At 43.6% G+C, this 26,971-nt stretch overlaps 14 protein-coding genes across 14 annotated transcripts; 6 read left to right on the plus strand and 8 right to left on the minus strand.

Annotated features, from left to right (window-relative positions):
* Positions 1-89: 89 nt before the first annotated feature.
* On the minus strand, positions 90-969 carry BBOV_III011160 (Ankyrin repeat family protein). The gene is made up of 6 exons (XM_051767559.1): positions 818-969; positions 725-753; positions 565-686; positions 474-530; positions 382-439; positions 90-344 (listed from the first exon to the last, which is right to left on the minus strand). Exons 1-6 carry the CDS (start codon positions 964-966, stop codon positions 91-93), a joined length of 669 nt encoding a protein of 222 aa, XP_051623560.1. The 5' UTR covers positions 967-969; the 3' UTR covers position 90.
* BBOV_III011170 (ABC transporter family protein) lies at positions 779-2,964 on the minus strand. The gene is made up of 3 exons (XM_001612187.2): positions 2,845-2,964; positions 2,547-2,810; positions 779-2,512 (listed from the first exon to the last, which is right to left on the minus strand). The coding sequence occupies exons 1-3, from the start codon at positions 2,950-2,952 to the stop codon at positions 917-919; spliced, it is 1,968 nt and encodes a 655-aa protein (XP_001612237.1). The 5' UTR covers positions 2,953-2,964; the 3' UTR covers positions 779-916.
* A 574-nt stretch (positions 2,965-3,538) lies between these two features.
* BBOV_III011180 (WD domain G-beta repeat family protein) lies at positions 3,539-6,776 on the minus strand. Its single transcript, XM_001612188.2, has 4 exons — positions 6,030-6,776; positions 4,386-5,994; positions 3,674-4,350; positions 3,539-3,639 (listed from the first exon to the last, which is right to left on the minus strand). The coding sequence occupies exons 1-4, from the start codon at positions 6,744-6,746 to the stop codon at positions 3,550-3,552; spliced, it is 3,093 nt and encodes a 1,030-aa protein (XP_001612238.2). The 5' UTR covers positions 6,747-6,776; the 3' UTR covers positions 3,539-3,549.
* Positions 6,777-7,363: 587 nt separating this feature from the next.
* BBOV_III011190 (uncharacterized protein) lies at positions 7,364-10,465 on the plus strand. Its single transcript, XM_051767825.1, has 2 exons — positions 7,364-7,877; positions 7,920-10,465. The coding sequence occupies exons 1-2, from the start codon at positions 7,494-7,496 to the stop codon at positions 10,443-10,445; spliced, it is 2,910 nt and encodes a 969-aa protein (XP_051623561.1). The 5' UTR covers positions 7,364-7,493; the 3' UTR covers positions 10,446-10,465.
* BBOV_III011200 (uncharacterized protein) lies at positions 10,436-12,905 on the minus strand. Its single transcript, XM_051766992.1, has 4 exons — positions 12,559-12,905; positions 11,052-12,394; positions 10,861-11,016; positions 10,436-10,826 (listed from the first exon to the last, which is right to left on the minus strand). Exons 1-4 carry the CDS (start codon positions 12,623-12,625, stop codon positions 10,476-10,478), a joined length of 1,917 nt encoding a protein of 638 aa, XP_051623562.1. The 5' UTR covers positions 12,626-12,905; the 3' UTR covers positions 10,436-10,475.
* A 90-nt stretch (positions 12,906-12,995) lies between these two features.
* BBOV_III011205 (GPI-GlcNAc transferase complex PIG-H component family protein) lies at positions 12,996-13,797 on the plus strand. Its single transcript, XM_051767702.1, has 5 exons — positions 12,996-13,232; positions 13,269-13,365; positions 13,399-13,514; positions 13,548-13,625; positions 13,660-13,797. The coding sequence occupies exons 1-5, from the start codon at positions 13,104-13,106 to the stop codon at positions 13,753-13,755; spliced, it is 516 nt and encodes a 171-aa protein (XP_051623741.1). The 5' UTR covers positions 12,996-13,103; the 3' UTR covers positions 13,756-13,797.
* Positions 13,798-13,804: 7 nt separating this feature from the next.
* BBOV_III011210 (dolichol-phosphate mannosyltransferase family protein) lies at positions 13,805-14,675 on the minus strand. Its single transcript, XM_051767937.1, has 4 exons — positions 14,552-14,675; positions 14,063-14,517; positions 13,918-14,028; positions 13,805-13,884 (listed from the first exon to the last, which is right to left on the minus strand). The coding sequence occupies exons 1-4, from the start codon at positions 14,653-14,655 to the stop codon at positions 13,826-13,828; spliced, it is 729 nt and encodes a 242-aa protein (XP_051623563.1). The 5' UTR covers positions 14,656-14,675; the 3' UTR covers positions 13,805-13,825.
* A 24-nt stretch (positions 14,676-14,699) lies between these two features.
* BBOV_III011220 (OTU-like cysteine protease family protein) lies at positions 14,700-15,612 on the plus strand. Its single transcript, XM_051767654.1, has 7 exons — positions 14,700-14,808; positions 14,845-14,955; positions 14,991-15,093; positions 15,127-15,275; positions 15,310-15,361; positions 15,398-15,482; positions 15,519-15,612. Exons 1-7 carry the CDS (start codon positions 14,721-14,723, stop codon positions 15,606-15,608), a joined length of 678 nt encoding a protein of 225 aa, XP_051623564.1. The 5' UTR covers positions 14,700-14,720; the 3' UTR covers positions 15,609-15,612.
* BBOV_III011230 (uncharacterized protein) lies at positions 15,610-17,064 on the minus strand. Its single transcript, XM_051767020.1, has 3 exons — positions 16,637-17,064; positions 16,498-16,599; positions 15,610-16,461 (listed from the first exon to the last, which is right to left on the minus strand). Exons 1-3 carry the CDS (start codon positions 16,877-16,879, stop codon positions 15,655-15,657), a joined length of 1,152 nt encoding a protein of 383 aa, XP_051623565.1. The 5' UTR covers positions 16,880-17,064; the 3' UTR covers positions 15,610-15,654.
* Positions 17,065-17,324: 260 nt separating this feature from the next.
* On the minus strand, positions 17,325-19,114 carry BBOV_III011240 (NLI interacting factor-like phosphatase family protein). The gene has a single exon (XM_001612194.2). The coding sequence runs from the start codon at positions 19,057-19,059 to the stop codon at positions 17,464-17,466; it is 1,596 nt and encodes a 531-aa protein (XP_001612244.1). The 5' UTR covers positions 19,060-19,114; the 3' UTR covers positions 17,325-17,463.
* A 1,268-nt stretch (positions 19,115-20,382) lies between these two features.
* Positions 20,383-22,030, plus strand: BBOV_III011250 (putative methyltransferase family protein). Its single transcript, XM_001612195.2, has 2 exons — positions 20,383-21,650; positions 21,862-22,030. The coding sequence occupies exons 1-2, from the start codon at positions 20,413-20,415 to the stop codon at positions 22,013-22,015; spliced, it is 1,392 nt and encodes a 463-aa protein (XP_001612245.2). The 5' UTR covers positions 20,383-20,412; the 3' UTR covers positions 22,016-22,030.
* Positions 22,031-22,071: 41 nt separating this feature from the next.
* On the plus strand, positions 22,072-23,295 carry BBOV_III011260 (uncharacterized protein). Its single transcript, XM_051767909.1, has 2 exons — positions 22,072-22,996; positions 23,033-23,295. The coding sequence occupies exons 1-2, from the start codon at positions 22,112-22,114 to the stop codon at positions 23,123-23,125; spliced, it is 978 nt and encodes a 325-aa protein (XP_051623566.1). The 5' UTR covers positions 22,072-22,111; the 3' UTR covers positions 23,126-23,295.
* On the minus strand, positions 23,010-24,449 carry BBOV_III011265 (uncharacterized protein). The gene is made up of 5 exons (XM_051767363.1): positions 24,221-24,449; positions 24,133-24,175; positions 24,015-24,093; positions 23,422-23,816; positions 23,010-23,386 (listed from the first exon to the last, which is right to left on the minus strand). The coding sequence occupies exons 1-5, from the start codon at positions 24,291-24,293 to the stop codon at positions 23,122-23,124; spliced, it is 855 nt and encodes a 284-aa protein (XP_051623780.1). The 5' UTR covers positions 24,294-24,449; the 3' UTR covers positions 23,010-23,121.
* An 84-nt stretch (positions 24,450-24,533) lies between these two features.
* Positions 24,534-26,389, plus strand: BBOV_III011270 (putative asparaginyl-tRNA synthetase). The gene has a single exon (XM_001612197.1). It carries the CDS (start codon positions 24,544-24,546, stop codon positions 26,359-26,361), a length of 1,818 nt encoding a protein of 605 aa, XP_001612247.1. The 5' UTR covers positions 24,534-24,543; the 3' UTR covers positions 26,362-26,389.
* Positions 26,390-26,971: the final 582 nt, after the last annotated feature.

Raw genomic sequence — 26,971 nt, forward strand, 5'->3', positions numbered from 1 at the left:
TTCGAGTCCTTCGACATTACTTTTGTATATGTTTGCCTAATTATTAGTTCTACATAATCTCAATGTGTTATATTCTATAGTATTTATAAGTCAGTTTTCTTTATTAATCTCTGTTTGTGTGTTATTGTCTGTAGCACCTTTTTCTGTGTACACCTCTTTATTCTTCTTTCCTTTTTTGCGATTATAGAAAGCTACTGGTGGTTTTACTTCCTTTGGTGTATCCTGTACATCCCTCAGGCGTTCCATTGCTTCGTTTCCTAGCGCTTCTTCTAGGGATGATTCCACTTCTTCAGATACCATGTCTAATGGCAAGATACCCTTCGAATTATATTTCTGCACGGCACCTAATCTGGTTGAAAGGCAAATGCGATGTAAACTTACCCTTTTTAATTAGTTCGACGGCAACATTTATGTGTCCCTTTGACAGCGCCATATGTAGCTGTTAGACATGATTACTAGTACACCTGTCTTACTGGTGTCATCCATGTTTTTGATGTCTTCACATTGACTCTAGCTCCCTTCTTTATGAGCTGTACATAGTATAGTGCAGGAATCCTGTATTACCTGTGTGACTACGTTCAAGTGGCCCTGTTGCGATGCGAAGTGGAGTGCAGTTGTGGAATCCTGCGCTACGGCGTGTACCGAAGCGCCATATTGTAGAAGAAGGGACACTATATGTGCATTGCCTATTTAGTGTGTGTGACAAAAATGTCGTTACCGATACCTTGGTACGCAGCTAGATGTAACGCGGTCCTATGGCAACAGATATAAATAAATAACGATATTAGGTTAGTTAGGGTGGATTAAAGTGTATTACCTCCCATGTGCATCTTTTTTGTCGATGAAGTCAGGTAGCAGCTTCTGCGCTTCGGGTTCACTTCGTTTCCTAATGCGCAGCGCGCCTTCCAATATGCGTTCAACTGTTGAATTTTGGTTGTTCCTGACTAGATTGTGCAGAGCGCTCATTCTTTCCAGTGGATGATCTTGACATTAGTGGTGTCGCTTTAAGTTGTGCATCCCACAATGACTTGTAGTATCCTGCCTTTTCCATGAGATCATCATGTGATCCAAACTCTTTAATCTCGCCTGCTTCGATGTACATAATGCTATCGCAGTCGACGATTGTGCTTAATCGGTGTGCGATGGTTATAACAGTTCTGTTGTGGAATAGCATGAACAACGCCGACTGTATATCAGCTTCTGTTTTGGAATCCAGGGCACTGGTAGCCTCATCCAGTATCAGTATTGGTGGGTCCTTGAGGAAGCACCTTGCTATGCTTACACGCTGCTTCTCTCCTCCGGATAGGCGCATTCCACGTTCTCCCACTACAGTATCCAGCTTCTCTGGTAGTGCCATAACTCTATCTAGGAAGCTTGCTCTACGTAACGCTTCGTATATTTCATAATCCGTTGCATCCAACTTGGCATACTTTAGATTCTCACGCAGCGATGCATGGAACAGCATTGTATTCTGCGACACTACTCCGATATTCTTACGCAGGCTTTCTTGTGTGACATCAGCGATATCAGTTCCGTTGATTAATATCTTTCCACTGGTAGGGTCATACAATCTACACAGCAGGAGGCTGAGTGTGGTCTTTCCTGAGCCTGTAGGTCCCACTATGGCCATTGACTTTCCCTTGGGTAGTGCGAAATTAATATTCTTCAAGGTTACTTTCGACTCGAGTCCTACCTTTTCTGGGAATGTGAAGCACACGTCCTGGAACTGTATCATTGGCATTGATTCGTCAGTGCCGTTGTCCAATGATATCTGGATTGCATCAGGGCGATCCACCACTGTGGGCTGGCACTTGAGCATGTTAGCCGCGCTCTGTATCCCCGCCACAGCTCTGCATATAGCTGCGTACATGGTTCCCAGTAAGAACAGTGGCCTGTACAGGTAGAAGAGGTACGTCTGGATGGAGACCATTTGACCCACTGACATTTTATTCTGCTTGACTGCCATGACGGCAAACATGAGGCACAACCCAACTGTTGACTGTTTCAGTATTTCCTGTGAGATGTTCAGCAGGCTGAGGCTGGATATAACTCTCCATTGGCACTTTTGGTGTTGGCGTACAACTTCGGTGTATCGATCCACTTCATACTTCTCGTTGGTGAAGTACTTGACGGTATCGAAGTTGTTCATACCGTCATTGGATATACTATGCATTTCATCATCACGCTCCGCTTCAGCCCGTCTTGTCTTATTACGCCAATTAGTGGCACCTATAGTGACCGCTGTGTACAGAATTAGACCTATTATCACTGTAAGCGTTAGCCAGGGGTCCTGGAAGTATGCCGCGAACAATATACATACGCATGTAGCTTCCAGTAGCGTGGGTACCATTAGCAGCACACCGAACCTCGTCAGGTCGCGCATGGACTCGAGTCCACGGGTCATACACCTGATGACCTCACCACCCTTGGCTGACAGGAACCACTGATAGTCCATGGTATACATGTGTGAGTAGAAAGTCTCCGCCAAAGTAGTTAGCCCGTGGCATTGTACCTGCAATAGATATCTACATTTACATACAACATACATAGCTGTAAAGCAGGTTCCTCATTTCGTCGCAGAGTGTCCCTGAGAAAAACAACAACGCCATTGCCAAAAGGTAGTACAGCGACTTTTCACCCTCGCCTTCCTTAAGGCTGTTAACAGTCTGACCCAGAAATACTGGCGCCAACAAGTGGCATGCCTTTCCAGCAAATAGAAAGAACACTGCCAATAACACGAACGATCGCAGTACAACACGTTTATGCTTGGAGTCCGTTGGTTTCCCCGGCCAGTAAAACGGTTTCATCATCTGGACAAAATGATCAAATAGTATATTAACTAACGTCTATAATGTCGCCTTTGGTAGCTCTAACAGTGTCATCACTTATATCCACCCTAAAGGCATCTGCCTCGGAGGATGATCCTCTACCGGTAATTGGGCATTTACCCATCTTGGCGGATAATGCACCTATATGTGGCCCCTAGAGTATAGTATTGTGTCCTTTGCAATGTAATGCAACTAATAGGATATATCTTCCTTGTTCTGAGATATCAGACACCGGCAGCTCCTACTAAAACCGACACACTGCATGAACACAGCCTTTCGAAGCCGTTTTTAATACAGTTCCACACCTTAGTGAAGACCTTATTAAGGCAGCGCTGCGGTTTCCTTGACATCTCATATGAGAATGCCTGGGAGAACCTATAATCTCGTATATTCTACACACCAGCGATGTGTAATCGGTAACGTTCAGTAAATGTTATCCTCGCGTTTAGCAATTTTTGAAAGAGTTCATACTTAAAAATGCAGTACTTATATACGCCAGCGATCGTCAGCGCGTGTACGCCTGAGGTCGCAAAAAACGCGACGTTGTTGCATAATATCCATGTACGGTCTCTTTTATAGTTTCTAGACTGTCAATGGAGTTATGTAGTGTCAATGCTAGCAAATGCTAGATGTGATCGTCATTTGGGTTGTTAGACACCAGGGAGTGCACATCCAATTAGTCACATTAATGCGAATCAGTTCAGTATACCGTGCAGAACGCTTACAAATCCCGTATGCGCTTGGATACTTCCTCGGTATCTATTAAATTCTTCATGTATTCCAGGGCAGCCTTGTTTAGTAGCATCCGGTCCTGTATATATATAATTTTCCTAGGAACAACTCACAAGCTCGTGTTGTAATGCTACTGGCAGCAACTTCTCCAATTTAGCTAATAACGGCCTTTGGTGACTCTGGGCGTAGAACTGTCGGAAGTACATCTGTAGCAGTAGCATACATGCCTTGGCGCACATTTCAATAGTGTGTAAGTTCAGCACATTGCGTGAGATGTGTGCCTGATAAGCTTCCAATCCCTGTACTATATACGCCAGTATCTTTTCGGCGTATATGAACGGCAGCGCTATCAGCACCTCGTGTATCACGTTATGGCTGATAGTACTCAACGCAAGCATTACATGCTCCGTCGGCGTCCTGTTAAACAGTTCCAACGGCGCCGCGGGTTCCGTGGGAGCGCTAATATCCGGTGTACCGTACTTCTTTATGGGTCCCTTATCGGCCATGAGCAGTTCGTATTCCCTAAGCTCACGTTGGTAGTCTTCAAGTGCAGATCGATACTCTTCAGCCTCGTCCACTACTCGCATGAGGTCCTCTGTAGCTTTCACGGACTCTATAGTCTTCCTGGAGGCCTTATTTACCAGTGCATCACGATCCACTGGAATTGGGTGGTTAATGTCATCCCTGGTAGCTTCATGTTCCAGTTGTATATCTAAATCCCGTTCACGTTCCTCTGACAGGAACAACTGCTCATCAGTTCGTTTCCAGAATCGTATAGTGCTATCATCAGCTGGAAGCAAATTAAGCAACACAGTATTAACTTACAAGCACTGATGAAATAATGTGCGTCCGCGCTTATCGCCAGTGACCGTACAGCTGAACTGTGTCCTCTGAGCTGGCATATCAGCTGGTACGTATCACAGTCCCACATCTTGATCAATGCATCTAGACCTGTGGTCACCAGGTAGTGTGTCCCATTGATCCATCGACACTTGACCACTGCCGCGGAATGTCCCAGGAGTGACCTGCGAATATTACCGAAATCAAGACCCCAAATCTTAGTGGTCTTATCAAGTGACGATGAGGCCAACAGGGCACCGTCGGATGATATATCGATAGATGTAACTGGCAGTTTGTGGCCATATAGCGATAGAAACGGCTTGAGCGTATCGGCGTAATATGTCTGTATAGTACTGTCCTCTAGTGCCACTGCCAGCAACCTGCCATCGCTGGAGTAGCATATACCAGTAGGGTCATCAGTGAGCGATATCTCCCCAATGTCCTTTAGGCACAGGCTGTCCACAGTACCCTTTTTCTTTAATACGTATCGAAACAGCTTCACCGACCTGTCGCGGAACGCCGCTGCAAACGATGAATGGTCTGGGTGTTCCGTCATGGCAACCACGTCTAGCCCTCTAGAGCGTTTATTGACCTCCGGGGCAACTTTGTAGAGCTCCGTGACTTCACATGCATCGAGATATACTACTTCCAGGGTTCCTTTAGCGGTTCCTAGCATCAAATGCTTATTTCCCGCTATGAAGTAGGCACACGTGACTGACTTGGTATCCAAGGTCCTGATGCAGTGAAGGGTACGGCTATTCCATATTTTGGTGCAGTCAACTGAAAACGAGCAGCACATCATATCATTAGGCGATATGCAGAGTCCCAGGATCGGCCCTGGGTGTCCCACCATGTTCAAGATGTGAATTCGCTCGACCTGCGACACCATATCACTGTTACCTTCATCCTTAGCTTTGGCTTGCACCAGCTTATTCACATTCATACGCCATACGCTGACGCAGTTAGTGCTATGTCCAACTACAAAGCCATTCGGTATAGCCACGAATGACGCTACACGCTCCAGGACGTTAACAGCAAACATGTAGTTAATCTCGTCTGTGGCAGCCTGGTCCGATACATCATTCTGCGGGTCAAACGGGTCAATATCACTGGTTTCCAATGGGTTACTGCCACTTAGCAGCTTTTCCAAATATGCGATTTCATCTTCCAGGGCATCGAATTTCGTATCCACACTACGCCCGGTAGCAGCAACCGCTTCGCGCAACTTGTTGCATCTAGCACGCTGCTTCTCGGCAACTCGCTTTAACCGTCTTTTCTGGCGTTTAGAAGCCTCCTTTGAGTCGAAGAGTCTGTAGAAAACTACGAAATTACTTGAAACGGATAACAGCAGCCCTTTGTGTTCAATTTCCATTTGGCTCCCGGTATCTGGTTTCCCTGGACTGTCCATGCTATCGCCGGGATAGACTATACACAGCTTTCGGCATCGGCCATGAGCCTCTTGACGATTTAGTGTAGACAGCTGCTTTGCGTAAACCGGGATGTCGTAGGTACTGCTTGTATCCTTCTCACCACCGGACATATCCAGCTTATAGCAACGGATGCGATTCTCGGCTCCGGCAATATACATCCTCGTCTGTGGAAATATAGTTGATACCTGCCAAAACATACCTCATTTTGATTAATTGCCAATCCATACAATTCCGCTGTTGAGTGGACCACAGTCTGGATACAAAGCTGCGATGTTAGGTCCCATATGCGCACGATACAGTCCTTGGATACACTGATGAGGAAGCCCAAAATGTCATCAGAATTCCTACCTACAGCAGATCCAACTCCAAGTTTACGTGACTTCAAATGTGACTCGGATCCCTGGCTATGTGAAACGAATCGTAGGTCACAAACTTCGTTACGGTGACCTTCCAGGCGAAATAGACCTAGGTCCCCAGTAGTATCCCATATTATAATGCAACAATCCTGGGATCCCGATGCCAACAACTGTTGCGAAGGGCTTATGGCCAAACACGTGATAGCGCTTTTGTGGCCATGGACCTTAAAGTCCTCGTGGATAACGGAAACGGCATCAGTGGGCAACGCCGGAGGCATCTCAAAACGACGAATCGATCCGTCATGGTAGCCGACATATAGCCATTTATTACGTGAATGGGAGCAAACGAAGGCAGTCACATCAGATGGGTTATACAGGTCATCTGGCTTGGCGTCAAAGTGGACACGGGCTTCGCCCGTACGGCAATTCCACACACTCACTCGTTCATCATGGCCACTGATTATATAATCGTGGGACAGAGCAGCGACACTACGGCAGCCACGTGAAGTAACTGTACCGAAGCTGTCGTCCAGCGCGTAGCGCAAGTATGACTTCACCATTTATATAACACACTGGGTTCCATTTCAAAATTATGTAACTAATTAATAAATTTGTGGCCCAATGGTGTCTATAAATAGCTTAGGGCCTACTATCCTTCCACAACATAATGGTGATAGAATCATCTGGCCTGGTCAGAAGATGATTATTTCTATATAGTACATACTATTAATTCTAGTATAATAAAACAACTGGCTTGCTCTTAAAAACTAATCCAAAAGCATTGAATCAATCGACTGTGTAGCACGTTTAGTTACTTGTTCAATGTTACTAGTATAAGTCAAGATTACGTGATGTGGTACCACTTTTTGTTACAGATATCACTATTGTTTATTAATGACAGATAAGGTCTCCTTAGTGTATAATCCCGAACACAGACTCTGCAGCGCGAATTGATCTGTATCGCCGAAATTTCGAAACATTGTAGCACACACACCCGGCTATGAATTAAGTGTTCATAGTATTTACATATTACCGAGCAACATAGTTATTCTGGGCCTAAAGCTTAGTATGCACCTTCCAGACTCTCACTGCCTAAAGGCCTCTACAGACGTACACACCCGTTCAAAACGGGGGACTGTCGCTGGCAGTATAGTATTTCACTTCAAATAGGTGGTTGATATAATATATTGTTTTCGGGACCTTTTGCAGGCACTATTCGTTATTCAAGTTGTGATCAGCTGGTGTAGACATTGATGAAGAGTGCTTTCCGTGACCACACACTGTGGTTGTTTTATTAGGGATACGAAATGTGGTCTGCGGGAAACTCTTCACGCCGTAGTGAGGGGTCTTACACACCTGAGCGTGATCGCCAGCGATCAGAGCAGTCTCCACCCTTATCAAGGTGCTCCAATGCAAGTTCACAAGGCGTATTGAGCCGTAAAGGTTCCATGGATGTCACGCAATCCTTGAGCAACACTGCCAGGAGTAATAGGTCACTGCAATGTGATGAAGGCTCGGTACAGGAAGACGTGTCGCTTGCGCCGCAAGCTTCGTTTTTCAAGAACAAGTCGTCTACTCCGGGTTCTAGGAGTAGTGCGAGGTCAGAGCGCGATGCTGGGATCAATCTCCAGGAAAGCCACAACACAACCTCATCTGGCGATACTAAGGGCATATCCAGCTCAATGAGCAATGTAAGCAACGGTTCGGCCGATACCATCATGTCAATGTCACAGGAGAAGTTAGAGGCTGCCTGTAGCAAATATGGTCTTACCACCGAGAGCATCGAAGAGATATTATCCGGCAGGATGCAATCTAGGGAGCTGGTATCAGAGCGTAGCGACACTTCATCCGATTGCTTCCGTGAGGAGATGTTGATATACCTGCTCAAGCAGCAGGTTAAGCTCAAGAACCAATTGAAACAGCAGAAGAAGAACATGGGTGCCGTGACACAATCAGAATATAGAAAGGCGTCTTATGACAGAACCCGGGACAAACAACATACCAGGACTAAGCGTTGTAAGGACCTGAGGGAACTGACCAAGGACGAGCTTGAGTCATTCGAGGAGATGATGGAGGACAATAGTCCAATGTCTGACACGGACGCCACAATCAGTGAGAATGTCCATGGTCCATCGCGTACCCATAAAAAGATCATACTGTCTGATATAGATGAATATGCGATGGATACTGATCTCTACTCGTCCCAGGAGGCATCACCAGCCGTTGGCGACACTAGGTTATCCAGACAGACCAATGTCCCTAGGAACCATAGGATGACAGACTGCCGGCTGAAAAAGCAGTCTTCGGCTGACACCGTCATATCACAGGAAGCCGATTCCCTGCATAACGAAATCGATCAGTTGATATATAACCTTGAGAACAATGACATTAGGGGCCAGCCAAGGGATGTTAACCCTGAACCTGTTCAATATGGTGTACCGCCAATACCGAACACTTTTGTGTATCCACCCAATTTCTACGATTTCCAAGCTAACATGGAACCCGAGGAGGTGGTACTACCCATTAAGGTGCCCATAAAACCACCTACTCCCGAGGTATGTGATGCTGAAGTGATGACTAACGAAACTGCCCGTGTGCGTGAAGTTAATGAATACGACATGTTTGAACGTGATATCGAGGATTATGAGGAGGAGTTGAAGCGTTCACACCAAACTGATTATACCAGGGTGGGTAAAGACGGCATATCGTGGGAAATAACTGAATCGTACCTCAAGGAGGAGGAGCGTAGGATGCTTCAGGAACGCAAGCGTGCGGAGTTATTGAAGCAGCTTAACGATCCCATCGGTGCAAAGGGCCCTTCGTTGAAGGACCACTATAACAAGTGGGTCTCACAGCGTGATGCCAAGACTTCCAACGTCAAGAAACACAACTGCTTGGGTGTTGAGAAGCAGGCGACTATGAATGAGGAAAATGTAGGACCCATACATATCCCAAATATATTCAGGAGACGTAGGGAGTACTCCCGGGAACGGGAGACTCCACAGTCTGAAATGCCGAGGCAAAAGACAGACCCTAGACATGATGCCCGGAATAAAGATCCGATGAATGACGAAACGAGGTTCAAGGATGTATACATCAGGGGCACGTGGGATCCCAAGACAGGCGCCATTAAAATAAGTAATGCCTTAGATAGTAATCAATTCACAGATAAGAATCGAACACTTGATGAATATATAAACTTTTTAAAACAGAATCCTGGGAACTGGAGCCAAGAGGTGATGGACACTGGTATCAAGCCGAAGCCGTCGGAAGAGGATGTAGATGCAAGCTCCGGTGAGGAGTCGCCAGAAGTAGAGGTTTCCCCGGAAGAAACGGCACGTACCGATACAACCGACAGCACATACGATCGGGATGAATTTCACGTTGCCCCGGGGCCTATACCGTCAGATGCCGAGCCTGATTACAGCCCGGGGATGCGTCGGAAGTATGCCATGGGATTTAGTGATTATTATGTACCACCTATGCGGAACCACCCTGATATGTATAACCCCGGTATGTGCATGATGCCCCGGGGCCATTTCAACATGCCCGAGGAGCCGAAGCACCATCATTACCACTACTACTCCGACCATAGGCATAAGCGGTGCCACCACAAGAGGAAGCATAAACACTGCTGCTCCAGGAAGAGACGTGATCGTGTTCAGTGCAAGTGCTCACATGAAGATGTGCCCAAGGATGTGGAGCCACCAGCTAGTGATACCCAGGATGCTACCAGTACAACACCGGGGTCAGATAGCTTGATGTCTACAGTGACCTCCACCCGTGATATCGTCACGCCATTGTCCGTCAAGGATATAGTAAATAACGTTCTGCACGCAAAGAGCACTGATTTCGTCAAGGTCACGACGTACCACGATGCGCCCCGTAGCCCAAAGTCTGCCGGTGATAATGCCTCCTGTATGTTAAATGCAATGTCATGCTGCACTGACGTGGCAGTGGATAAAGATGACGCAAGTCCTAAATCGCCAAAAATGGTAATATCCAAATACCCAAAGGTGTTTCAAGTAAGGGGTAATACCAGAGCAACTGCAACGAGATCCGTTTCACCACTACGTAAGTTGGAGGGATGTTTCAAGGAGGCTAAGGCAGTACCAGAGACAACTAAAGTTGAATATGATACCGATGCTGAATTTGGAGAACAATTCACTTTCAGGGAAGGTAACAAGGAAACCCAGCAAAAGGATGCGTCGCCCATGTTCAAGACTAAAGCTATATACGTTGGTGAGAATGCAACATAGGTCATAATATTCAAGTAATATTACAATAGGTTACTTAGATTCATTTTGCTGGTCAATAGTCTTCTTAATAGCCTGCAGCCACATGCGGTGCTCTGATATACCCTCCTTCATGCAGTAGTAGTGTAACTTAGTCTTGGCCTTCAGAAGACGCATCTGTGAAATGTCCAGCGGACCGCTGTTAAACCGATGTGATATGAACTTCTGTTTCAGGCCCAACACCAAAACATCAAGTAAATGGTCATTCACACATATCATGTGGTACTCCTTGGCAGACGTGGCTATTGAGAAGAAATGCCATGGATAGACATCAGGTGCATCCACTAACTCGTGATATAAAATGTAACTCCCAGAGTTGTAACCAAAGTCGATTTTGTGAATGCTCTGTTAAACTTGACAGGAACTGTAAACAACCTACCATAAGAGCCACCGAGTTCTTCACAATAAACTGCTCTGCAGTAACACGACCAAATTGTAGATTATTCCCAACTACACGTACAAAAATGTTACGGAAGTACGGTTTGCCGACAACACGCTTTTCCAGTAACCTGACAGCAGTAGGTACCCGGAGTTGCTGTGGAGTATAAAGGACCGATATCCCGAACCTACCTTATCGATACGAGCCATGAGCTTGCTGTTAGCTGCTATGGTACGGCGATTTAATAGACGATTGAGGAATGCAACCACGGAGTGGTTCTCAGCATTCGCCTGTATAACACGAGCGGCATAGGTATCAATCAACTGCTGAGCACGCTCGTTGGTTATCTCAACCTTGCGCTCAGCATCCTCACGCATCTGGCGGAAATCATTCAAATATTTCGATTCTATAGTAAATCGGTAGCGATATATAGTAAACAAGAGATTGGTCATGGGCATTTTATAGAGGGTCTCCAAGTAACGCAAGGGTGCCTCAATGTCACCTTCCTCAATCAGCTTCTTCAGGTCAACCTCAGTGAGGCTAGGATTCTCCAACTTGCACATGGTGTCCCATAGAGCACGTATGGCCTGCTCATAAGTGAACTCGGAGTCCGCAAATTCGGTATTGTCCTTAATCTTCGGCATGAAGGATAGCTCATTGATCTTCTTGGTCAATTGGTCGATGGATAGCTGCTGTTCCGATATGTCAGCCTCCAGGCGCCCTATTACATCCACCTTCTCCTGGAGGGTTGACTTCAGCTCATCCTCGTGGCGTAGGCTCTCAGAGAGTTCATCGTTACAACGCTCGAGGTCCTTTAGCGCCTTCTTGGTGACGTTTTCCTGGTAACTCAAGTGGCCGTTCAATTTAGTGATCTCAGCTTTCTGCAGTTGTAAAACAGATCGGGCATTGTCCAGGTTACCCTGGAGCTCCTCAATGCCCTCGACATACGACATGCGCTGCTCATTGATTTCCTCGAACATACGTAGGACTACGCTGTACTTGTGCTGTAAAGATATCAGCATCTCACGGTAACCCTCCCTGGCAGCGTCAAGGGTCAAGGGTGAACTTTTTTGAATATCACGAACTGAGAGGTCTAATGGGTAGCTTGGGCCATTGTCAGGAATCATCAGCGGTTGTATTACATCAACCGATGCATGATTGCCGACAACACGTTCACGAGCTTCGTCTGACAAAGTCATGTCAAGCGTTTTCTCAGTACCACACGACTTAGATACACCAGGTAACAGCTTGCAGCCCGCATCAAAGGGATCCTCAATCCAAACTGAGTCCATCTTCTCCTTGGTTGTACGGTCAATGTTCAATCGTGGCGATTTCAATAGACCACGCGTCTTGGTACCTGCGTTGTCACCAAATGATATATCCTTGGTACCTGGTTCATGGTCCATGTTCAACTCATAGGTCAACGATAGCAGCTCCTTAGCCTCCTCCTGGAGACCTTGTAAAACGTCACGCTTAGTGCCCATTCTTGAAGCTAATTTGCCTTCCTTGGCGGTGGCACCCGGCTTCATGGCATCTATTGAATAATATGAACAAAGTTACACATCTATCATATGTGAATTCAAAAGGCATTACACATCCATTAAAAAGCAAACAAATACACTGTGAATACAAAAACTGTGTTACACACCAAATGTGTATCAAGGTGACCAGGAAAAGCTATATTCAAGCAAAACTTACGCTTGATGTCCACATCCTTGTTCTGCATCATCTTTAAACCTCCCAAACGGGTGTCTGGAAACCTCATTGTGCTATGTCACCAACCTATGGCAATACCTATGCCAAGCACCTGGTAAGCCGACATACAAAACTGCCTTTCGGCTTATATGATGTGTGTTTACACGCTACAACTCATGTAAATTAAATTCCATGCACGGATAAACGAGATATAAAGGAATTAGTAGCACTGATAACAATGTGTAACACCTGCGGTCAGACAGCGCTATGCAAGACCAGCATCCGAAACGCAACACATCGTGAGTATTTTTGTGGTATCTAATTATATTAAAATCCAATAGGTGATTCACAACATTTTGTGGTATTAAGACATCACACATTGGAATTCTCGGGCGCCCTTCAAAGAGGGCCCCTTGACCACGACAGTACCAACTGTCTACATCCATTTTAATAGACATAAGGTCTATAATGATAGACAGGATGTACTGATGCAGTGGTGTACCGTAGAACATATCGCAAGGATTCAGTGGGAATAATGCAACGATAATATGAAGCATAAATTTACCGTTGAACAATGGCCAGGGGGATACACATTTACATCAGTGAGCAGTATAGCAGCTTACGTAGATATAGTTAAAACATTACGACCCTTTCGATGGCTTCTGTTGATATACTCCGTAAGTACCACTGATCTGTGTCATAACTAATAACAGATTCGGTTAGCATTTAATGCAAAGATAGTGAAGTCAATATGTTTCATCACATTATATTGGTTCATTGAGTGGAATATGCGTAATTTCGTCGTTGCAGGTATGTAATATAAGTGCAATAAAATATCACCAGAGCAACTTATTATGATACAAGGATACGGTATACAAATGGAGTCTGTAAGACTCACAGGAAATAAAACTGTAAAGACAATATCAATAGCGGATATCGATCACCTATTGATCAACGAGGTATGTCTATACCATAATGATACATATCCCCAGGGAATTGTAATGAATCGGGTGTTATTCTACCTACTAGTTACACTGAAAAACTCGAACGACGTCATTATGCCATTTGAGGTATCTAGATATAATATAAGTTCACCTCACGCAGTCGTTAATACCAAGGCTGGACAATCTGAAAGTAGTCTACCAAACGTATAATAAAGTGTTTGAATCATCGAAAACGCCAGTTGTGGATAAGACATAATATGGTTACTTCTATAAACATCGCAACATAAAATTCAATATTAACATTGATGTCCACCCCCAGGGCATAACTATAAACTCCATGCTAATCTTAGCAGTCCCTTTAGAAAACCAAGGACCTCCCCGAAACCTGTGAATTTAGAATTGCATAACCATAACTCACCTAGTTTGGATTCGCCATAAATACGCTCTAGGAATATAATTGGGACTTCAGCTATACGGGCCTTGTAATGCTTCTCGGAACGTGCAGCTATTTCAATTTGGAACATGTAACCTGCGCAGACTGAATCCATATGCACACCAAGTACCTTTAGACTCCACTTCTTTCAATACCTTCTCGAAAAGTGATCTGCGATATAAACGAAATGAACCAGTCATGTCAGTCATGGTGGGACGCAACAACATATGAGTAAGAGTGTTCGCAGTCTTACTTATTAATATGCGATACAAACTCCAACCACTGGCACCACCACCAGTGGCATAACGAGTACCAGTAACAATGTCATAGTTCCCCGTACGCTGGAGTCTAATCATCTCGGGAATGTATTTAGGGTGATGCGATAGGTCAGCGTCAAGGATAAGGATAAAGTCGTGCTTAGTATGAGCAAGACCATCCATATAAGCGGAACCCAAGCCCATCTTACCAGGACGTTGCAGGAGTTTTAACTGGACCGTTGGATATAGCTGCTGCATATGCCTGTAGACCTCTACAGTGCCATCAGGACTGTTGTCATCCACCAAAAGAATCTCGTATTCCACAGGTCTATATAGATTATAGAGCTATACTGCACACCTACTGGGTCCTTAGAGCGTCAATGATCATATATGTAATGTATGCTATGTTGTCTCGCTCATTATACGTCGCCAGGATGACGGATATACCATTCACGACGTCAGCCATTGTTAATAGTGTTACATAATTATATTTATAACATTAATACCAACGTCCTGGTGTATAACGTGTACATGTGTGGAAGACGTATCAGTCTAGATGAGTTACACACTACGTTCATACTTGAGCTGTATAGACCCAAAATGGATTCTGATGGGCCTGGCAAGTTGTAGTATAGCTATTGGTCATATTTCCTAGAAGGATTCTATTCGGAGCCTAAGGTCTTAACAGCAGCTCAACGTAAAAAGCTCAAAAAGAAGCAACAAGCACTGGAGCAAGAAAACCAACGTGAAGCTACTATTGCTAACTGTAGGATTGTGATCACATTTCATAACAATGTACAGCAATTGATTTGAGACTACTAGAAGAAGAAGATATAAGTAACCAATTAGCCAAAGAAGGGAAGCGAATATTTAAGATACTAGGTGATGGAAATTGTCTATTTCGGTTGGTATATATAGCATAATGCATATGTCACAGAGCAATTGAACATCAGCTGGCACATGTCAATAAAGGAAATATATCTCAATGCAGTCACGATAAGCTTAGACAGTTGGCTGTGGATCATCTGGTGAAAAATCGAAATGAATATGAAGCTTTTGTGACTTCACTATGTATCGATACCGGATGTAAGTAGTAGTATTGCCCAAATATGCTACCCAGGTGAATCATACGAAGCATATTGCAACAAAATGGCTCAGGATGGTGAATGGGGGTGAGCATGAATTCGTAAAGTTATATCCGTTCACAGAGGAGAAGTTGAAATTCTAGCACTATCCAGAGTGCTGGGACACAATATCGTAATATATCAACATGACGCGAAACCGAAGGTATATGTAAGTCATATGACTTTAGTTTCAATAAATATACAGGGAGAAAATAATGGAAACACGCTGTATGTGACATTCCACAAATATGCATATGCACTTGGAGGGCACTACAACTCTACCACATTAACATAATTTTTGTGATTATTGTAAACAAAACCAGTCGTATTACGACTTTACATTACCTAGATGCGTCATGTCTGCGCAACAAATAGCCTCTCAACGTAACAGGTGGCGGGTAGGGACTCGTAGGAACCTGACCACGGCGATCTTTGGGCTTCCACTTGTTATCATAACGGCGAGTAGGTGGGTCACATACACAGGAAAAGTTAAAGTTGGGGTCGTTCATAACCTTTAAAGCCTTCTTTGGGTCATAGTCAGCAAAATGGAGAATCTTGTAGGCAAATTCAGGAGAAAATGGATGCCAACCTGGATTGTTCTTCCAATTCTGAGCACATAACTGGATAAATTCAGCTAATTCAAACTCGTTTTTAACCACAGCGTCATGGCATCCTTCATGGGTCCTACGAGCACGAATCTTCTCCAAGTGATATGGAGAATACATCAAACGAGCCCACTCATGAGTCTCAGGTTGTGGACCCAGGGAGTCGTCCAAGAAGAATGCAGGAGTAAATGGTACCTGATGATTATAGCCTACATTGATCTTGGTTTGGAAGTTTGAACCCTCAGATACAGGCTTCTTACGCTTACGCTCCAAAATTTCTGAACCGCTATCGCGAGAAGGACTGGCACCAGAACGTCCCGATTTTACACGCGGCTCCTTACCGTGGACACTAGCCTCATCCGATACGTCGTCATTAGGAACAGGTGATGCACCCTGGTCGTATCCAGCAGGAGATTCATCTGATAAGTCACTTTGATGAAGTGTGGTATCCAATGGCATCTCACCAGCATTGATCATGCGCCATTTACACTGTGGGCACTTCCATACACCTTCATTAGCCGGTAAGAAGCATTGCATTAAACACTGTGAGAACATTAACGAACTAGAAACGTAACACACCTTGCTATGATAAAGCAAATCGCAACTTCCACATGATAAAAAGGGACCTAATTGAACGCCACATTCGGCACATCCCTTACTAGACCCTACTATATCATCGACCTAACACATATAAAACATTTAAAAACGTGAAACGAACCAATGCACCCTCTTTCTCCTCGTAAGCAACAGCAGGCTCCTCACCAGAGTCTATAACACCGCCTTCATCATGAACCACCAATGCACTACCAGCCAATGAACTCGACCGATCAGATTCTACACTAGAAGCCGTAAGCGCTCCGTCCTCTAAAACAGCATCATGATCTTCACCAAACATGCCGGAGGGGTCATGAGAAGCGTGATTAGAGACAACATCTCCCACACCGTACACGACCCGCGTCATATTACAATGTGCATGACTATAAAAACTTCAACGAGACTGTAAACAACGATGCCACGCAAACGCGTAGGCAACACCCTCTGGTGCGATGTGAGAGAGAGAGACAACAATAAACACACCTAACGAAAAATGTAAACAAAGAGTAATATAACAGAATAAACCATGCACAAATGAAAACAGAATACAATAGTACAGAGTGTGGGTACTACTACAACACCGTTGTAAATCGGGCCACTAATAGACACACGACACAGCGTCACGGGAGCACTCCTGGGTATAGCAAGAATCAACATGAATGCAGCCAAATATACATTTATCATACACACACATTCAACCTTAGCCACGGAATAAACGGTGCCAGGGGTGCCCAGTACGCAAACACATACGCCATATAGTACATGTGACACACCTGCATTATCACCAAAATTACACCACGAAGCAAATGTGTAAATAATATCATGTTCTATTATAAATAAGTGTTTTGTCACCGTGGTTTCTAGTGAATGTGCCACTGTTTAGTAAAGTTCAAGTGTAAGGTACCCTAAAGACCTCAGAGGCGTAGCCCTAAAATGAACTGTAACGATAACTCACGTTTTAATCAATGCTTCCAATACCGATTTGTTGCCAGCGGTACCTAAAACAGAAGCAACGACTTCGTTTAAAGTAAACTTCTTGGCCAGAACATCACGTACATCATCCGATGCCCAGCACTCTTCAAGCAAACGAACAATCTGGCCAAATTCATATAAACCATCTTGACCAGTGATCTTAGATAAATCATCTACATTTGGAGTAGTACTGCATAGCATATCAGCACGGCCGTCGTTGACAAAGGGCTGAGCACCCTGCCATGGACGAATCCAAACCCCGTTGTCAGGGTTATTCAAAAATGATAATAAGGAGTTGTCAAAAAACACAACACGCTCCAATGGCCACCCAAAAATAGACAGATCCTTCTTTAAGTAATATTGAGGAACTGCGTCATCACGGTGATGATTCCCAATGCCTAACGAACTCGCACGGAAGCTGAATAAGGATGTTGGAGTAGGACGAACCTCACAACTGTCCCTGTAGAACCGCACGGAGCTCTTGATGACCTCGCGATCTGGGTCAATAGCGTGAAGTATGGCATTGGCATAATGACGGGTGCCAGCAGTGTAAAGTGCTACGGTGTACCTCGAAGAGTTTGACTTGAGGTACCTGAAAAATTCAAGAACACCAGGGCGAAGTGATACCTGCATAGTAGGATGTACGGTAAAACCAATCACACCAGGATTGGTCTGCTGCTGGTGAGGCAACGTACCGTTGTCCTCGTGTTCAACAATGTTCACCAAATAGTCGTGCTGCTCAGCAGGACGGTCATGCATATGGATTAATGTCTCATCAAGATCAAGAACAACCAACACCTTTGGCCGGTTGCTCTCAGTAGGTATATCGGATGGCCGATCATTAAAGTCCGATACCTGGCGCATGCATTTGAATACGGGGTTACGCTCCAAATGGTCACGTAAACCGCCGTAACGAATAAAATGATTACGGTTAAAACGAATTACCTGTGAAGGAATCATAGTAGAATCGTTGATCGCTTCACCGGATATCAGCAGGCGCATAGATGTTGTCTGCAACTGAGGTGTACAGTCAATGTAACGAGATAAAAGACCCGTCATGCCCTCAAGAGTAATGCCCAAGGAGTCTTGGTCAGTAGGTTCCAGGTCATCTGAGTAATCCGAGCTCTCATCGAGGTCATCCAAATAGAAACTGTCGTTGTCAGATGTTGGTGTCAATGTAGATACTTCACAAATACCGTCGCATTCGTCGTGAACACCGCCATTAACGGTACTGTAGCTGCAATCAGGATTGGAATGATACGCAGACCTGGGATTGCCCATAGGGTCACCGAAACCGCATTCTTTAGAGTTTAACGGTGAATCACCGTCGGGATATGCCGATATATTGCTCTTGGAATGGCCACCCAAAAGGTCGACGCCTTTCATGGATGTACCGTCAAAAAGGTCGTCATCAGATACAGTAGTGTCAGTCTCCATGGATATCATGTAAGTATCATCGTGATTCTCCAATGAACAAGAAGGAGGACTATCAATGCAGTCACCAGGTGAACGGATTGTATCTAAAGAACCATGTTCATTTGTATATAAGTCAACAGGACAAGAAGTCTTCGCCATCGTAAAAAAGACCTAATCAAAAGTGATCGATAAAATTATCCACGCCCGTATATCAGTGTTCCACACATCTAAACGTCAGTTGTAACAATAAAAGTTAAATCCAAAAATATATACAACGAAAATATTCCAGATCCCGTATGGAAACGGGCACTTTCTCACAGTAATTCACCTGATATTGAAAAATTAGGTATATTACCGAAGAATAATAACGATATAATGACACAAGGGCGAAAATTTTTTCGAAGAAAAAGACTCGAGGTGATACTCAACAGCAGCCCGGGTGAGCTATTTGCCACAATCAACGAAACTCCTGAAACAATGTGCACCAAATGTAATGATGCATTAATCTACCATTCATCGAACGGCTGTAGACAAACTTTTGAAGTAGATGTGTCAAGAGTAGAGCATCAAACGCGATACGTAAAATGTGTGAAAACAAGCGATAAATAATCACAGAAAATGATAAATGTGTAGAGCACTGTGAACGGAAAACGCTCAATAAGCACACAAGGTGTAACCTTTCACTCACCCAGAATATATAAAACGATTTATGGCACCGATGCACAATAACAGATTTAGGCGGACTCGGGTGCAAGCCCACACATCAACGCCCAATCTAAGAAAACAACGTAAAACTTGTATAACATTAATTAGACACATGCATATTCAACATTAAATCCTATTTCATACTAGAAGCCGAGAAGATTACGAGTACATAAGTGGTCAGTAATAGTACCCTCCAACACAACACTAATTTAGGGTACATAGACAACTATTTATAAGCACACACCTTTACACATCAGTTGAGAACGTTACGTTCTATACAAGTGCCAACTTATATAAATGAATATAACATAGACCCTGATTATTCATGCCGCCCACGGGCGTCTCCTTCAAGGGGCATAGTGACTAACATCTCTGCTCCAACTTAATAAATAGGTTCAAAACCCGGGATACTAAACAGTTATTATGAAATCAGGCCGCCACCTCTTTTTGGAAACTGTAACTAACAGCGTTCAAGAAGTCATCCACAAACCATCTCCATGGATAACACGAATTGGATGTAATCATTGAATATGAATAGAATGATATAACTATAATTACTACGTAGAGTCCCATCTGTGTCTACAGACAGCTTGCTAATGTCACTCCATAGATACCATCACAAAGTAATGTAACTAGCCATAATATAGTGGATTGAACTTTAAAATTTTTTTAATAAGTTAAATATATCTTGGTTAATAACTATATAATTATGGTGTTACCTTAGATATTTGCAACACACTTGATAGAATCGGGGCATTACGCGCTATAAGGTTTTATATTTCGTATATTAACACCAAACATACAAAAATGGATGACGTGACTTCCGATGATAATATAGATTTCAATGAGGAATGGTTGTATTCCCTGAGAGCAAACGAAGTCATAGAAGCCGTTGATATTCTCAAGGAAAGATTGATAACAAATGTAAACGTTGCTGATTGCAATGGAAATAGCGCATTACATTATTGTGCAGCCAACAATTTGGCACAGGCAATTATATTTCTCCTTAAAGAGTGCAAAGTGGATTACTGCCGCCCTAACCATAGTGGCAATACCCCGCTTCAATGGGCTGTCCAGACAAATAGCATTGACGCAGTTAGGGAAATACTAAAGCACGACTATGATGTACATCGGGAGGAGTACACTAGTAGAGAAGGCATATCTATGTATGGTACATTCCAGGCAACAGCACTGAAGGAAGAGTACAAATTAGACGAGGAAACTAAGAGGTATTACAATATAGTACAATTCCCACCAGGATATGCACAGAATAACAGGATACATATTTTAATACCAAATATATTTGGGAAAAGTATACTGAACGACGCATTCAACGCATCGGATCAGAATATATTGTTAGCCATACTTGAACACCCCGTGGCATATGCCATTGATGAATGCATAGCAGCAAAGGAAGAAGCTGGTTTGGAAAGAGTAGATGTTAACGGTATCAGCGGAGTTGTACATGCCTTTATTTTCAAGCCCATAAAACAAATAGTTAAGGCCAGGGAATTAGAAATTAAGCATACACAAATTTTAAATGAACGAAATGCTGAAATGGACCATAGCGGTGAAGTTATATGGGAAACTGATCTTGTTGCATCGCAATGGCTCGCTGAACTGGCAAAAGAGGGTAAATTTGAAGGAAGGCGGGTCTTGCAATTAGGGTCTGGCTGTGGTCTGTCAGGAATAGCACTCTACCTTGCTAGCCTCGAGCATCGTAAGCTACCGATGATATTGATATTCACGGATGTATGTGATACCACCATGTCTAATTTGCATTTCAATATCCAGTTGAATGAAATGCAAGGTAAATCTGGAGTGTCAATACTCTCGTTGGACTGGACAAAGCCATCCACATGGCCAATGGATGGAAATGGTAACCTCCAAACCTTTGATATAATCATTGGAAGTGACCTAGTATACGACTCTCACTTGGTACAACCATTGTCGAATACAATTAACCACTTACTGGAAAGAAAGAAGGGTGAACTGCTATATGTCTATAGGCAAGCAAGGGACGGGTCTAAACTGATTCCAGAAGCGTAAGTTTTGCATAGATTTTAGACATGTGTCACGACTGTTGGTTGCACAATTGAGTCAATGGTCCGTATTAGATCATATCCCGATGATACTACAACGAGTGTGAACGATAAAATCTGTGTGTTGATGCCTGCAGTGTCTATAGAAACGATCTATATCCTTAGATAAAGTCTCCATAGCAAATGTGTAAACATGATATAATACCATTTACAGGTTGAGGCATATTGGTCTAGAAGTGCAATCAGTGAAAGCGCCGGTAAAATACCAAGATAACCCATTGAAATCACAAGACAAAAACGTGTTGGATGCATTCTTCCCTGAATTGGGGGCTGATGATTTCACCATAATACACGCGCGCAGGAGATAGACCAATAAACATTGCAACTATACAGAGATAATTCGGCGAAATGGAAATATATATCGCATTGACACGTGAATGTGTAATTGATTAACGCTGGCAACAATGTTTGAGAACTTGCTCAACTTTGTTGCAGGTGGCGGCCATTCCGCTGAAGAAACGACGAATACAGATGCTGCACGAAGACGAAATAGTCGACGTCTAACGGGATCTAGAGGCAATGGTAACACTCACCAGGATGGACACGTTGATAATAAAATCAATGACATGTTACACATCGCACAAACAGAAGAAAGAGTATCACGATATCTTGAACAAATACAGCAAGATCATGCAACGGGGAGGTTCCAACGTCTAGATACTGATAAATCATCTATGCAAAAGCAAAAATCATGGGAATACCTACATAAACCAAAGTCACACAACAGACATGTATACTTTGGAGGAGCGCCTTTAGGCCAGTGTATAGAAATAATTAACATGAAACGGCGCGAAGCAGTGATATTAAAAGAAAAACAAGTTATCCTAAAGGAATTAGAAGATAGAGAAGCTGAAATCGATGAGCTCATGGAAAAACAAACCACAGATTTTCAAAAGTTTGAAGTGGCACTCGGGAAGGCATTGGGACTGGGTGGCGGATGCGCTATACTTGCAGACCTGTTGAACAGGCATTGCACTAAGATGATGCGCCAATTTTTCAAACGGATGCGGCGTAAACAAATACATAAGCTGGAGGGTACCATCGAGAGGCAGGCGGAGATTATCCGACAGAAGCACAAGCTGGCTGTTATGGTTATCGCAAGAATGGTTGATAAATCATTATTGACCCCAATGAAAGAAGCGTTGGTACACTGGAGGTGTAGTCGTGGCAATAAGCCTATGCCAAGTGCGACATTTAAAGGCTTTAAGTATGCTGAGGTACTGAAGGGAGAAAAACCAGCTATGAAGAAATCATGGAAAAGGGGATCTAACAAACCAACTGAAAATTTAGTAAGTCTGCTCACTAGTGTAATCATGACACCCCAGGCATCAGTAGAGGAGTCATTGCTAACCAGACTAGAGAATTTAGTGGCCGAAGAGATGCAAATGCTAACCACAACAAGGCTAGTGGAGCCTTAAGGGAGCGTAAGTGCTTCTTGGAGAACTGCAGCAATTTGTATGCGGGATTTGCAACCGTCCAACCGTTCCTTCAAATATGCGTAAGCTTTGGCCTCCATGGGATCCAAAGTAAATTGCAATCCGTTTGAACTGTCAGTCACACGTAATGTGCTACGTGTATTACCTAGGGTGTATTCATATACAATATGGTTATCGCCTTCTTCCAAAACTTTCAAAGGGCTGGCGTCCAGTGCCGATACTAAACGATTAAGATCATCGAGTCTGCCTAATATGAGTTAAAATAGCTTAGGGTCTACCTTTTATGCGATATTGATTCATCCGTGAAATCTGATAAACTCGTGCCTTTAGGAAGGTCGACCTTAGTAGTAACCTTCAATTCATCTATGCGCTTGAGAGCTTTTGCGATATCGTTGTCCACACTGTCCAACAAACGAGCGTTTTCTATTAGACCCCCTTCCAGCTCCCTGTTGCGATCCAAAAGTTCGTCACGTTTAGCATGCTGATCGACAATGAGGTTGTTTTGGTATTCCGTCTCGCCACCAAAAAACTTGTGATTACTCTCTGCTAGCAGCGATAAACCCTCGAGAAACAATATGGCGTCAGAAGCATCATTTTGCATATCACTAATAGCACTAGACAGCTCCTTCTCGAGTAGACGCTTTCCCTCTTCATCCAGTGTTGTATCAATGGCCTATTAAAATGTGGTAAACGGGATCATGAATTAATCTGGATAACAGTACTGCAAACAACTAGAGTATATATCTCGAGAAATAGATAAAGTTTTAATTACGATACATAGCATATTCGCATGACATCAGCACATAAGAATCATTACTAAAAATCACTGAGAATGGAATAAATGCAAGAGGAACACTTTGCACTAACATACCTTGAGAGAGCTCAAATCACTTTCGCCTTCAGAGGGTTGTAGCAATGCAATAATGGAATCTAACTCTGATAGTAGAGCCCTGTATGCGACTATTTCATACAACGTAAAAATGCCATACCTGTACGTGCCAACAAGACCAGTGGCGTCGGTACTTCCATTACCTAAATTCAAAGGTCAAACATGTTACACATGGTCTATACACATACCTATAGAATCTAACAAAGCGGAAAGACGAGTTCGAGATTCACGCAAAGAAGGAAGGTAACCCTCTTTACCCATTATGAAGAGTGCACATCGCCCACAAAAAATAGCAGTTAGACAAGATAAACACGATAGTATTCACCGATATTAATTCAATCCCATATCTATTAAGCATTTGTGGCAGCTTTTTGCATCCTGTATACACCTAAAACTGGCACTAACCTACGGTGTACTGACTGGGGCAGTAAGTGCAAAAGAACGCAACATACCTTCTATGTTACTTATAATCAAGAATATATTAAGATACCCACTGTACAGCTACAACAAAATGGCGTCCCTAACAACAGGAATGCCTACACAGGCCTTAGTTAAGGCAGCACTTGAAAAATCGAAAATTGTCGAAACAAAACAGCCGAAATATGAAAGAATAGGATACCTACTGTCGTCATTGTTGAAAGGAGTGAAAAGAGAGACTATCTCAGCCCATCTTACTAAACTATACGGACAAACTGATTTGGGTGACGCCCGAGATGTCCATGATGGAATGCGTCCGATTCCATTCACTAGCTTCGAAGAAGTCAAGTCATCAGGTAAAGCTGATATACCTATGATATCAGTTGCTGGGTGGTGTAAAACTGTACGTATGCAAAACGCGGGAAAACTGGGATTCGTGATTTTAAACGACGGTAGCTGCAAAGCTGATTTGCAAGTAGTTGTACACGAGGGAGCTATTGGCCACCAAGCTGTGGACAAGTGCACTTCAGGTACAACTATTGCTATAAGAGGTACACTAGTCGAGAGACCATCAAAACCTGGCTCCTTCGAAGGGAAGGAAAAGGAAGAAACACTCGAAGATGTAGCACGCAAGTACGAAGTACACGTTGCCCCCCTGGAAGGCCACTATTTGGAAGTCATCGGTGAAAACTTCGATGCTGCCAAGTATCCAATCGCCAAGAAGTATATCACACAGGAATTCCTGCGTGAAGTTGCACATCTAAGACCAAGGAGCTACTTCATCAGTTCCGTCATGCGTGTGAGGAGTGCTTTGGCGATGGCCACGCATATATATTTCCAGAGGCTGGGATGTATATACCTGCACACGCCACTTATCACTACCACCGACTGTGAAGGTGCTGGAGAACTGTTCCAAGTGACCACTATGTTGGAAGACTGTAAGACGTTGGGTGACCTGGCCAAAAAAATGACGGCTCATGGAGACCCAAAGAAAGCTAAAATCTTAGAAGAGATGGAAATGGACTACAAGAAGGATTTCTTTAAACGCAAGGCGTACCTCACTTGCAGTGGGCAGTTATCAGCAGAGAACTACGCATGCTCCATGGGAAAGGTATATACATTTGGGCCTACTTTCCGTGCTGAGCACAGCCACACCTCAAGGCATTTGGCAGAATTCTGGATGGTGGAACCTGAAATCGACTTTTGCGATCTAGCAAAAAACATGGACATTGCAGAAGAGTACGTGCAATTTGCCATTAAGTATGCCTTGGACCACTGTCTGGATGATCTACTTTATCTTGAAAGCATTGGAGATAAGGGGCTAGTAGACAGCTTACGCTCATTTGCAACTGAAAAGTTTGTCCGTATAACATACACAGATGTTATCGATATCCTGATGCAACATGAAGCTGATTTCCAGGCAGGCCGTGTTGAGATAGACAGTGCCCAATGCAAGAGGGAAGATGGATCTGAACCCAGGAAAACCGCATTTGAAAATCATGTTGAATGGGGAATTGACCTATCGAGTGAACACGAACGTTTTATCGCTGAAGCTGTATTCAAGAAGCCGACTATTATATACAACTACCCCGCCAAAATAAAGGCATTCTACATGCGTAGGAACGATGATGGCAAGACATGCGCTGCTATGGATGTGATTGTACCACGATTCGGCGAATTGGTTGGTGGATCACAGCGTGAAGAGAGGCGTGACGTACTAGAGGATTCCATTAAGCAGAACGGCCTGTGCATGGATGACTACACATGGTACATGGACCTCCGTACATACGGATCAATACCTCATTCAGGATTCGGTCTTGGATTCGAAAGGTTGGTCATGCTGGTTACAGGCGTTTCCAACATCAGGGATGTAATCCCATTCCCACGTTACGTAGGCAAGGCCGATTTCTAAGTTTTTAACCAAAAAGGCGCATTAATTTTGTATATATAATTTGATGTTGAAATGCATAAATGAGTGTAAATGCTAGCAGCTGTATTTGTCGAATCTAAAACATTAGGTTCCGCTAATGTGTCCGTATTGCTACACATTACGAATAGAACTTTAGAAATGTATATAGAGAAGATGGTATATTTGTACGATATATCCAATGACAATAGAGTGTCAAAATTTCATGTTATTACCATAGAATACAATCCATAACTCAATAAGGGAAAGAAAAAAAATAGGCACATTAATTGTCTTCACAAAAAAGGAGTGTAGCAGCTCTAATGAATGTATCAAAAACCTTGCTTGCGCATGCTAGAAGAAGTAGTTGTATATTTAAAAGAAAGAATCATGATGTCGAGTTGATTATATACACACGCCAATCTATATTTGAGTTCTTTTGACCATCGGTGGCGTAACAACTCTTTTTAGTATCAAACCAACAATATACACTACATTTCTACTATATGCCGTAATTAGATTAAAAGAGAATGAATAATGATTGCTCGGTATTATGTTACATGGATGTTGTAACTAAATGTGACAACTAATAATAGAGAAGTGCGTAGAGAGTATT

Source organism: Babesia bovis, chromosome 3, assembly GCF_000165395.2.
Source record: "Babesia bovis T2Bo chromosome 3, whole genome shotgun sequence".
NCBI classification, from domain to species: Eukaryota; Apicomplexa; class Aconoidasida; order Piroplasmida; family Babesiidae; genus Babesia; species Babesia bovis.

Bases quoted from the DNA above. Each gene is read 5' to 3' on its own strand.
- BBOV_III011160 (XM_051767559.1), bottom strand. From the start codon at position 966: ATGAGCGCTCTGCACAATCTAGTCAGGAACAACCAAAATTCAACAGTT. The intron at 687-724 runs GTATCGGTAACG...CACACTAAATAG, and splicing joins ACATCTAGCTGCGTACCAAG to GCAATGCACATATAGTGTCC. The intron at 440-473 runs GTAAGACAGGTG...CATGTCTAACAG, and splicing joins CAAAAACATGGATGACACCA to CTACATATGGCGCTGTCAAA.
- BBOV_III011170 (XM_001612187.2), bottom strand. From the start codon at position 2,952: ATGGGTAAATGCCCAATTACCGGTAGAGGATCATCCTCCGAGGCAGAT. The intron at 2,811-2,844 runs GTTAGTTAATAT...CATTTTGTCCAG, and splicing joins CCAAAGGCGACATTATAGAC to ATGATGAAACCGTTTTACTG. The intron at 2,513-2,546 runs GTATGTTGTATG...TATCTATTGCAG, and splicing joins GGAACCTGCTTTACAGCTAT to GTACAATGCCACGGGCTAAC.
- BBOV_III011180 (XM_001612188.2), bottom strand. From the start codon at position 6,746: ATGGTGAAGTCATACTTGCGCTACGCGCTGGACGACAGCTTCGGTACA. The intron at 4,351-4,385 runs GTAAGTTAATAC...ATTTGCTTCCAG, and splicing joins ACATTATTTCATCAGTGCTT to CTGATGATAGCACTATACGA. The intron at 3,640-3,673 runs GTGAGTTGTTCC...ATATATATACAG, and splicing joins TAGCATTACAACACGAGCTT to GACCGGATGCTACTAAACAA.
- BBOV_III011190 (XM_051767825.1), top strand. From the start codon at position 7,494: ATGTGGTCTGCGGGAAACTCTTCACGCCGTAGTGAGGGGTCTTACACA. The intron at 7,878-7,919 runs GTAAGCAACGGT...TCAATGTCACAG, and splicing joins TATCCAGCTCAATGAGCAAT to GAGAAGTTAGAGGCTGCCTG.
- BBOV_III011200 (XM_051766992.1), bottom strand. From the start codon at position 12,625: ATGAGGTTTCCAGACACCCGTTTGGGAGGTTTAAAGATGATGCAGAAC. The intron at 12,395-12,558 runs GTAAGTTTTGCT...ATTATTCAATAG, and splicing joins CAAGGATGTGGACATCAAGC to ATGCCATGAAGCCGGGTGCC. The intron at 11,017-11,051 runs GTAGGTTCGGGA...TATACTCCACAG, and splicing joins TCATGGCTCGTATCGATAAG to CAACTCCGGGTACCTACTGC.
- BBOV_III011205 (XM_051767702.1), top strand. From the start codon at position 13,104: ATGAAGCATAAATTTACCGTTGAACAATGGCCAGGGGGATACACATTT. The intron at 13,366-13,398 runs GTATGTAATATA...AAATATCACCAG, and splicing joins GCGTAATTTCGTCGTTGCAG to AGCAACTTATTATGATACAA. The intron at 13,515-13,547 runs GTATGTCTATAC...ACATATCCCCAG, and splicing joins ATCACCTATTGATCAACGAG to GGAATTGTAATGAATCGGGT.
- BBOV_III011210 (XM_051767937.1), bottom strand. From the start codon at position 14,655: ATGGCTGACGTCGTGAATGGTATATCCGTCATCCTGGCGACGTATAAT. The intron at 14,518-14,551 runs GTAGGTGTGCAG...TAATCTATATAG, and splicing joins ATTGACGCTCTAAGGACCCA to ACCTGTGGAATACGAGATTC. The intron at 13,885-13,917 runs GTGAGTTATGGT...CTAAATTCACAG, and splicing joins TTATGGCGAATCCAAACTAG to GTTTCGGGGAGGTCCTTGGT.
- BBOV_III011220 (XM_051767654.1), top strand. From the start codon at position 14,721: ATGTGTGGAAGACGTATCAGTCTAGATGAGTTACACACTACGTTCATA. The intron at 14,809-14,844 runs GCAAGTTGTAGT...CATATTTCCTAG, and splicing joins AATGGATTCTGATGGGCCTG to AAGGATTCTATTCGGAGCCT. The intron at 14,956-14,990 runs GTAGGATTGTGA...AACAATGTACAG, and splicing joins TGAAGCTACTATTGCTAACT to CAATTGATTTGAGACTACTA.
- BBOV_III011230 (XM_051767020.1), bottom strand. From the start codon at position 16,879: ATGACGCGGGTCGTGTACGGTGTGGGAGATGTTGTCTCTAATCACGCT. The intron at 16,600-16,636 runs GTTCGTTTCACG...TATATGTGTTAG, and splicing joins AGGAGAAAGAGGGTGCATTG to GTCGATGATATAGTAGGGTC. The intron at 16,462-16,497 runs GTGTGTTACGTT...ATGTTCTCACAG, and splicing joins ATTTGCTTTATCATAGCAAG to TGTTTAATGCAATGCTTCTT.
- BBOV_III011240 (XM_001612194.2), bottom strand. From the start codon at position 19,059: ATGGCGAAGACTTCTTGTCCTGTTGACTTATATACAAATGAACATGGT.
- BBOV_III011250 (XM_001612195.2), top strand. From the start codon at position 20,413: ATGGATGACGTGACTTCCGATGATAATATAGATTTCAATGAGGAATGG. The intron at 21,651-21,861 runs GTAAGTTTTGCA...TACCATTTACAG, and splicing joins TCTAAACTGATTCCAGAAGC to GTTGAGGCATATTGGTCTAG.
- BBOV_III011260 (XM_051767909.1), top strand. From the start codon at position 22,112: ATGTTTGAGAACTTGCTCAACTTTGTTGCAGGTGGCGGCCATTCCGCT. The intron at 22,997-23,032 runs GTAAGTCTGCTC...ATGACACCCCAG, and splicing joins ACAAACCAACTGAAAATTTA to GCATCAGTAGAGGAGTCATT.
- BBOV_III011265 (XM_051767363.1), bottom strand. From the start codon at position 24,293: ATGGGTAAAGAGGGTTACCTTCCTTCTTTGCGTGAATCTCGAACTCGT. The intron at 24,094-24,132 runs GTATGGCATTTT...AGTCGCATACAG, and splicing joins GGTCTTGTTGGCACGTACAG to GGCTCTACTATCAGAGTTAG. The intron at 23,387-23,421 runs GTAGACCCTAAG...CATATTAGGCAG, and splicing joins GAATCAATATCGCATAAAAG to ACTCGATGATCTTAATCGTT.
- BBOV_III011270 (XM_001612197.1), top strand. From the start codon at position 24,544: ATGGCGTCCCTAACAACAGGAATGCCTACACAGGCCTTAGTTAAGGCA.